Source organism: Rutilus rutilus (assembly GCF_951802725.1).
Source record: "Rutilus rutilus genome assembly, chromosome: 19".
Taxonomy (NCBI): Eukaryota; Metazoa; Chordata; class Actinopteri; order Cypriniformes; family Leuciscidae; genus Rutilus; species Rutilus rutilus.
This window is the reverse complement of record NC_140232.1, coordinates 3,462,230-3,471,136: the sequence shown is the minus strand read 5'-3', so window position 1 is coordinate 3,471,136 and position 8,907 is coordinate 3,462,230. Positions and strand designations below refer to the sequence as shown.

Here is an 8,907-nt window from a genome sequence, read left to right as displayed (position 1 = left end):
CTACCATGTATGGTTACGTTTTATGGCTTATACCCCAACTGTCAATGGAGAAATTGTATTGAATTTTTACTTTTTACCACCGGCTGTGGGCGGGACTGTGATGCTCTATTGGACTTTTACATTCAGCGCATATGTCTGTTCACTTTTCAGAGCGTCGTCAGTCAAATCCATTCCACTTGAGGAATGCCCTAATGAATTAAACTCCATTTCCGCTGAATCGCTACATTATATTTCTCAACAAGCCGCAACTGACGAAAAAAACGCCCGTTGTACTCTTCCAGTCAAATATTGCAAACATCGCTTTAAGTTGTAAATGCTGGCAAATGACCATGGTATCAGCAGGTTAATCCACGGATAGCTGTGCATTTAATGCATGACGAGGAGGCGAGTTTAGTTTACTTGTTTAATTAAAAGGCATCAGAATACATGAAATTTTATTAGTAACATTTTTCTGGGGGAGGACCCACCCACTTTTTTTTTGCTTCCGACGCCCATGAAACAATGTAATCGATAAATGCGCCAAGTTTCTATCAAAAGATGATTTTGATAGTTATCGTCAGATTTTCATCGTTATCGTAGTGTTAGGGGTTAACAGTTTAGGACCCATGGACCAGATGTTTGAAAAGAAGACCCGGAGTCAGAATTATAAAAAATTGAAGAAAAGTTTTACTGAAGATAGTTTGCAGTTTCATCAGCAGCAGTCAGCTTCAAGACTCACACAGGAGTTCGTAGGCCGCCCCGGCTACAGTTACAAAAATCACAGCAGTTATACCATTTCCAAGGTCTAAGCTACGTCATTGCTTACAGGCTGAATGATTCTTATTGGCCAAGAAATTGATAAACATAGTAATTTTCCACACATATACAGATAGGCAGAAGCATATCTCCATAGACTATGCTGCTGACACTCGGACCCTGAAGTTAGGCACGTCATGACCTTCCAGGTCACAAATTTGGGTTGCTGGGTGCCAGCATGTCCCGAACAACAACTCAGTCAATCTCCAACAATGCCAGTGGTTCCTTAACCTGTAAGCAAGAAGACTAACACACACACCCGGCACACATCTTTTCCAAGGTTGGATTTGGCCAGGCTCTAACTATGAACAGGAGTCTCGTCTCAAAACATCAAGATCACAAGTTCTTTCTCTCAGGATAGCACACTTTATCCTAAATGGAAAGTATAGGCTTTAACTGACAAATGGTACCTTAAACTATAGACTTAAATGACCCCTATGTGTTTTAACATGTTGAAGACCTTTCTCAAACACAAAACCAGTCCCTATTTAATTTCTGGAAGCTGGGATAAATAGGCAAGCAATGTTACTGCATTCAAATATCAAATACTGACATTAATGAATACATGAAAAGAGCATTTCAGTAATCACACTGTAACTTCTATAACAAAGTAAAATCTCCAGAGAAGTCATTCAACTCATTTGATATTTAGAAGGAAAAATATAAATTTAATACCTTGATTATAATCACTCATTATATATACATTAAAGCAGCAGTGGATTCCATCCAGTGAATTTTAATTAATATCGATTCTAGAATAAAATAAAAATAAAAAACGATTTTATAATTGTAAAAAAAAAACTTGTTTGTAAACAAATGATTATTATGACATTTTGAAAAATGTAGCATTGGTGCATGTTGATTCAGAGTTTGCATTATCTGAAGTCTTCACCATAGACAGAATTAGAAAGGTCTTCACAGGAGTTGGCGTTCTCTCTTCATTGGTGTTGGGTAAAGGAGAGAGACGCAACTATTTCTGCGAGTAGGAGAATAGTCTGCATTTGTTCGGAAGTATGTGTAATGGCACCGGTCCTGATGTGGAGACAATTCTGAGTAGTCTGGAAAACTGTATCTATTCCTAGTCGTTTACGGGTTGTTCCAATCTGGAGAGCTCAGTATTATTCCGGTCATGAACAGCTGAAAACACAGTGAATGAAAGCATTACTTTCCAACTTGCACAGGCACAAATAATGTGTTGCATTGTTTTCTCACAGTCAAACCAATGAAGACCAACAGATTGTTAAATAAATCACAATTAAAATCTAATATAATGTCACTAAAGTTGCTCATCATGTACATGAGATGATTAACTGTGTTGTATGTCAATATGAATTACTACTCTTACCCATTCTGGCTTTTTCATTGACATTATATCCCGTTTCCTTTTAACAGAAAACAGATAAACATACATTTTGTTATTTAAAACAAATTAAAAGTAATTTGTTTTATTTTTTTTCTCTTTAATGTGAAAAAAGAAATAAACTTACAATACCTGCATTCCTGTATGAACAGAAGAGAGACAAAATTATAATTTAATCAACATTATATTACTCACTGCATCACCCTCTTTTTTCTAATTGTAGCAAATATAGTGTATATGAATGATTGTCAACAAGTATTTCAGCTCCATGACTGTATTTATTTAATTTGGCTGAATTTGCATAGAAATTATATGAAAAACAACTCTATATCTCATACTACAAAAACGTTCTGAACAAATTGATTAAAGCTTACCTGACCGATGAGATTGTTTCTTCTTTTGAATATGTTTGATTGTAAGAACACTTATTACTGTAATTATTACTATCACAGTAGCTGTAACACTAAGAGCAATGGCTGTAACAGCAGGGAGATTTCCACATTCACTGTCAGACGACTGTGTTCCTGGATTTATTTCAGTAAGTCCCAATGCTTCACACCTGTGAATAATATCCAGGATCAGATGTAAAATGATGAGCAACAGCACACACCTACAGTATAAGTGAACACTTACTTTGTGTGTGGTTTACAGGATGATAAAGAGCCATCTGAATATGTTTCAGCTTTACAGTCGGCACATACTGTATCTGTGGAGCCAGTGCCTGTAGACAATGGACATATAGTTACATAAAGATATTGTTTAAAATGAAATAAAATAAATAAAGGCTCTTGTTTCCTTAAACTGCAACTAATGCAGCACAGATAACAATAAACAGCATTCCATGCACTGTCCATGCCTCTTTATATAATGTGATCATTTACCTGCTTGTCTGATGTATTGTCCAGGTCTGCATTCAGAGTGTTGCACAGCGAGTCTACAAGAGTGTTTCTCTCTTTCAGTGCAGAAGAATCTCTCCAGTGGCTCACACACAGCATCTGACGACCGAGTGCAGGCTTTACTCACTCTTAACCCTCGCTCTAAGATAGAAATCAGTCAGCAGAAACAATATTACATTAGTTACTGTAGGAACCCATGAACCTCTGCATCTCTTTAGATGCTAGATCACCTCTTAAGTAAATTATTAACTTTTTAATTTTCGGATTAACAAATTTAAAGGGGGAAACACTCACTTGAATCACACTCTGAACATGTAAGGCATTTTGATAAGCCGTTGGGTTCATCAGTATAAGTGTATTCAGGGCATGGAGCACAAGTTGTGCTGGTATCATGCGTGCAGTCCGAATAAACACGGTTTCCTAAAAAGCAGCACATAAAATTTGGTATTAATTTTCAACAGAAATCACTTAATAATGTGATGCAAAATGCACTGTCATGGTATTCTAAGGGCTGAGAGGTAGACGCTGATTGTACTGTGGATGCATAGATTTACCCAGCAAACACAGAACGTTGGCACAACGTAGCCATCGTTTCTTTCCTCCTCTGGATTTGTGGATGTTTCCCCGGTGACTGCTTTCGGCTACTGTCTGCCATACAGACCCGGTTTTGTTCATTAAATGTTCTGATCTGCCTTTTCTTTTTATGTTTTATTTATTATACTTAAAATAAATTTGTATAATCGTTTATTTCTTTTTTTTTTTTTCACAAATGTATGACTTGGAAGTGCAATTTGATTATATGCAGTTTTAATAAAGTTGAATTAACGAAACCTTCTGTCATTTTTACTCTTCAAAGTGTAGGCTACACTTGCAGGTGTTGATAGCCCGATTAAATAATAATATAGATAAACAATAAACGATAAAAAGTATATAATTATCTAACAAAATACACCATATAAAAATATTGTCAAAACGTCGTCTCTCAGTTGCTGAATGTCGCGCAACAACGTTGCTACAGCCCTGTCACGTCTTACAATTCTACGTTGTTACAATGTTGCGAGCACGTAGACAGCGACGTTGCCATAGCAGAAATGCAACGTGCCAGAGACGTTGCCACAACGTAAATGTGTTTGCTGGGTACTTCACATAATTTAGTTCACTCCGGTATTTCGCTCGATGGTTTTGTTTTCGCATCATATATACTGACTATGATCATACATGTGTTTACAGTGGAAGTTAGATGCGGCTGAGCATGCGCATAATACATGCCATAACCTAACGTTATGTGATTGGCTTACGGGTAACCAATGATTTTAAACTTCAGAGAATGTCTGGTATGGTATTACCAGGCTACTGTCCTGGTATTCAGACTTTATAATTTTTTATTTTTTTTCACAAACCAAACAAATGCTTTTATACAGAAAAAATATATTAATTAATGCAGAATAAAGCAGATTATCATAACTGACGTAATAACGTAACAAACTTGCAGTAAAAAAAAAAAACATATTGATAAAGAATTTAAAAAAAAATCTAAAGTTAGAAACTTTGAAATTATACAAATTGTGTAAAATATGTAAAGTAGCCTATATGGTATAACGTTTTATTATCAGTCTTACCAGGAGCACACATTGGACAGCATTCCCCATCTGTCTCATATTCAGCATGAGCACATCGACAAAAGCAAAGTTCATAGTAAAGTGGAAGAATAACAGTAAAGGGAAGAGTAATCCTTAAAGTGGTCATGTCACATGAATGTCCTCAGCCTTCACAGTATCGGTGTCGTTAGCTGCGTGGTCTGATGCCTTAACTGTGCGTTCACACCGCCGGCGGCGAGAGCCTCAAAATTGTCTCTCGCCGCCCAGCCACCGACGCCGTAGAAAGATTCGGGGACGCTCTGACGCTCTGACGTAGATTAGAATATTCTTTACAGTCTATGATTAGAATGCGTGATTTTTTCCCTCTCAGGCGGAGGACTTCTACATTCCGATAGCTGACGGCAGGACTTAAGACAGCCGTTCAAAACTTCAGATCTTGACTTGTGCAGGTTGTATTTCCCACATGCATCTTGCAGACATATCCATTCTCTGTCAAACTAACTAAAAACAGAAAGAAAAACAAGAACAAGAAATTAATCACCTCACTGTGAACTTTATTTGTTTCTTCAAATAAAAGCACTTTTGTCTTTTTTGTATATTTAGGAAAGAAATCTCTAATTAGTTTACTTCCATCATTTTTAACATTTTCCTTAAAACATCAAAAACTTTTCCACCACAGTGTCATTTCCATTGACATTTTTAAACATTGAGGAATAAAATAAACAAATCTTTGTTGTGCTATAGGTACAATATTCTAAATGCAGTCTTTAAAAAAAAATTTTTTTTCAAAATAAATACTAGTATGGAATAAACGCAATAATTCTTATTTTATTATCATGGCATTAAGTATATCATCAAAGCAAGTTTTTATAAAACCACATAAGAAGCAAAAAAAGCATTTTAACAGAAATGAAACCCTGACAACAAGTGGGAGGAGCAAAAACACTTTCACTTTTAAACCTTGTGTGAACGAAATTTAGAAATAACACGTATAGCACTGAAGGATCAAAGCGACTCATAAAAGACAAAGGCATACATAACATAATTCGGTCAGTTGTCGACTGCCTTTAAAATACGGACAAGAAAAGCTTATATTGTGCCGTGATTATTTAGGCTAGTAGTTCAAAGCTCCAGCTGCAGGTTTTCCTTTTTAATACAAATAAAAATACTTACCTTCTGATAGGCTAATATATTCACGTCTGTTTCTTTCACATCACAACACTGGACAGAGAGAGTTCGTCGAAAAATCGGCTGCAAGAAGTTTTTGCATACGACAGGATGAGTAGACTTTCGGTTTGCTTCGGTTAAATCGGATTCGGAAGCAGTCTCTGGCAGGAAGTCTCTGACGCCTTTTTTGGAGCACTCAAAAAAGGGTTTTTAGTTCAGGAAGCCTCATTTTGCCATCATTATTATTATTTCCAGAATTATACATTATATAATATATACAGCATGCACATATTTCACAAGGTTCAAAATGAATCCAGAGCATCGTAAGATACGAAGAACATTACAGGTAAGGTTTATATCAAATATGCTAAACAGTCAATTCACACATTAAGGAAAAAAAGAAAAAAAAAAAAAGAAAAAAAAATGACATATTGGAGAGGAGGTATACATGTATAATTAAAATAAAGAAGAGGAATTAAATTTTTTATAGTTTACCATAGTTCTGGTTGCTTTGCAGTTTGAGAGTCCTTGCAGTGTTTCAAAAGTAAATCTTCATATCAGGCTTAAAATGGTAAATGTTAGGAATCCTTTCAGACCATTTGTATAAAACTTACCAAGTAATATAATAAGATTTAACATAAAAACGGGATTCTTGTCTATCTTTTTTGTCATAATAAAAAAATAAAAACATCCCTTTGTGAAATTTGATTCCACTTAACATATTAAATAAATATTCCACATCAATCAAAAAAAATAAAAAATAATAATAATAATAATAATAATAATTCACATACATACATTCAAAGAAAAGATAAAAAAAATATTTTCAGTATCCTGTTTACAAAATACAAAAGATTCAGAAAGGCCATTCTTATACCTTTTTAGGAACTGGTTTGTTGGATAAATGTTATGTATAATTTTAAAGTATATTTCATAAACTTTATTATTGATTTAATATTTGTTATTATAAGTCCAAACAAATCTCCAATTCAATTTTTCAAAATGTTCATTCCAAAAGTATTTATTTCGAGCTGTTGCAAGGCAATGAATCAGGCATCTGAAAAATGTATTATTACATTTACAGTCTTTAATATCAACACCATTTAACAATACCTGTTTTTTAAACAGTGATTGCTTATGAGGTTCATTACTGCCTCACAAAAGTCTCAAAAAACCTTCCGGTACTGCATCAAAAACAATCATTTTTGCCATCACTAGTTTAGTAATCTATGGGTGTGATGACCGAATGGGGTCTGCTGCCTTTTACAACCGGAAGTTGGTCATATGATGTTGTATAATATCAAGAAAATGCAATTACCTGCCTCCCTGTTTATTATAGATACCTTTTTGTTACACATATTTAGCCAGTGTATTGGATAGAATGCATTGCATTCAATGTTATTATTTATTTTGTTTGTAAAAGATGGCTTATATTGTTTTGGCATAGATGTACAGTAATTGGTTATGTATGTGACTGTGCCAACCCATGTTGAGAGGAGCAGAAAAGTGTGATTATTTTGCGCTAGAGGACTCCTAGAACTCAGCCATCTTAGTTGAGTTTACTGTAGTTCAAGGACATGAAGAGATGGACCGCTTGCACCTGCCTGGAGAAGGATCTGGGAAACTTTGGAGGAGTGTCAACCTAACGTCTGTTGAAAACAACAGGAGTATAAAAGACTGAATGAACTGACTGCCTCTTGGGATACTGATACGCCAGAGCCCCCGACGCCTAGAAGCCCAGAGCTGAGGACAAGAAACCCCAAGCAGAAGATGAGAAGCCCAGAGCTTACTACACCTTTGATTCAAAGCGTGATTATTGTATTTTATACTTAAACGATGAAGTTTTATTTGCCTTTATATTTTTGTTTATTATAAAAGAAAAGTAACCAATTAAAATAAATTTAATTGATTACAAAATCTGCCTACCGAGACTTAGATTTATGATGCTGGAAGACTTTTAATGCGAACATACCACAGGGGAGTCTTCTGACCAAATTGTAAGTACTTTTTGAATGCTTACGGTTTAGGTCAGATTTGACTCTCTTTACCTTACCTGAGAATAATAAATAAATAGGTAAAAGGTGTTAAGATTAAAGTACACACCGTAAAACAATGAATAATACCAGAGAAGTTTCACTCTCAGTAAACTTCCGGCTTCTGAACTGGTTGCCGTTCCACTCTGGCTCCACATGAGGGCGCTCACAGGATGAGTGCAGAATGAATGGAGGTCTATGGCGCTATACCCATCAAAATCCTCTTTTCTCAGGATATAATTTTTTGTCTAGTAATTTGAATGTTATAATAATAATAATAATTCTGTAAGAGCCATTTTAGTGTTAAAGGAGAAGTTTACTTTTAAAATGAAAATTCTGTCATCATATAATCACCCTCATGTTGTTTCAAACCTGTATGAATTTCTTTCTTCTGCTGAACAGAAAGGAAGATATTTAGAAGAATATCAGTAACCAGGCAGTTTTTGGGTCCCATTGACTTCCATAGTATATTTTTTTTCCTACTATGGAAGTCATTAGCCGCGTTTCCACTGTCGGGCCAGGGCCGGGCCGTGCTAGTGCGTGCCAGGGCCAGTCGCGTTTCCACTGTCACTTCCGGGGCTTGATCGGGGCTTACTCGGGGCCAACGGCCAGGATTTCTGGCCCGTCGAATACCTTGGGCCAAAGCGGGCCAGCTCAGGCTAGAGGAGTGGTTACCAACAGAGGAGGAGTTTACCGTTGGGAGACGGCAGCGCCGGATGATTCTGTCAGCATTTAAGACTTAAAAATAAAATAATTTAAATCGCGTTCATGTTTGAATGCCTTCTGTTTGTGATGCAAAAGACTATGCGCGCTAGCCGTTACCATAGTAAACGCTTGAAGATACGCATAGTAAAAAAACAACAACATAGCGAACGCTTGAAGAAATCAGACCAATCTTAAAGGCTATCACAGTCATGTTTTTATTTTATCTGTCATAGCGTCTCGTCTCTTTAAACCGGACTATCAAAAAATAAAGTAACTTTTTTTTTCGGGAGCTTCCTCTGTTTCTCTGACTGAAAATATCTGTATGGGAGTCGAGAGAGTGCTAAAGCTCCTCA

General features: G+C 35.9%; 1 protein-coding gene across 2 annotated transcripts; it reads right to left on the bottom strand.

The window, feature by feature from the left end:
* Window positions 1–643: 643 nt before the first annotated feature.
* On the bottom strand, window positions 644–8,204 carry LOC311278787 (tumor necrosis factor receptor superfamily member 14-like). Of its 2 annotated transcripts, XM_084389830.1 has the most exons (10): window positions 7,442–8,204; window positions 5,823–7,409; window positions 4,671–5,150; window positions 3,346–3,471; window positions 3,037–3,192; window positions 2,789–2,876; window positions 2,530–2,714; window positions 2,283–2,295; window positions 2,141–2,177; window positions 644–1,932 (listed from the first exon to the last, which is right to left on the bottom strand). In XM_084389830.1, the coding sequence occupies exons 3-10, from the start codon at window positions 4,795–4,797 to the stop codon at window positions 1,882–1,884; spliced, it is 783 nt and encodes a 260-aa protein (XP_084245956.1). In that variant the 5' UTR covers window positions 4,798–5,150; window positions 5,823–7,409; window positions 7,442–8,204; the 3' UTR covers window positions 644–1,881. The 2 variants fall into 2 exon arrangements, with proteins under 2 accessions (XP_084245956.1, XP_084245955.1); XM_084389829.1 differs by having other exon boundaries at window positions 5,823–8,204.
* Between the last annotated feature and the right edge of the window lie 703 nt (window positions 8,205–8,907).

Bases quoted from the DNA above. Each gene is read 5' to 3' on its own strand.
- LOC311278787 (XM_084389829.1), bottom strand. From the start codon at position 4,797: ATGACCACTTTAAGGATTACTCTTCCCTTTACTGTTATTCTTCCACTT. The intron at 3,472-4,670 runs GTAAGACTGATA...GCTGCTTTTTAG, and splicing joins CTGTCCAATGTGTGCTCCTG to GAAACCGTGTTTATTCGGAC. The intron at 1,933-2,140 runs GTAAGAGTAGTA...CTGTGTTTTCAG, and splicing joins CAATGAAAAAGCCAGAATGG to CTGTTCATGACCGGAATAAT.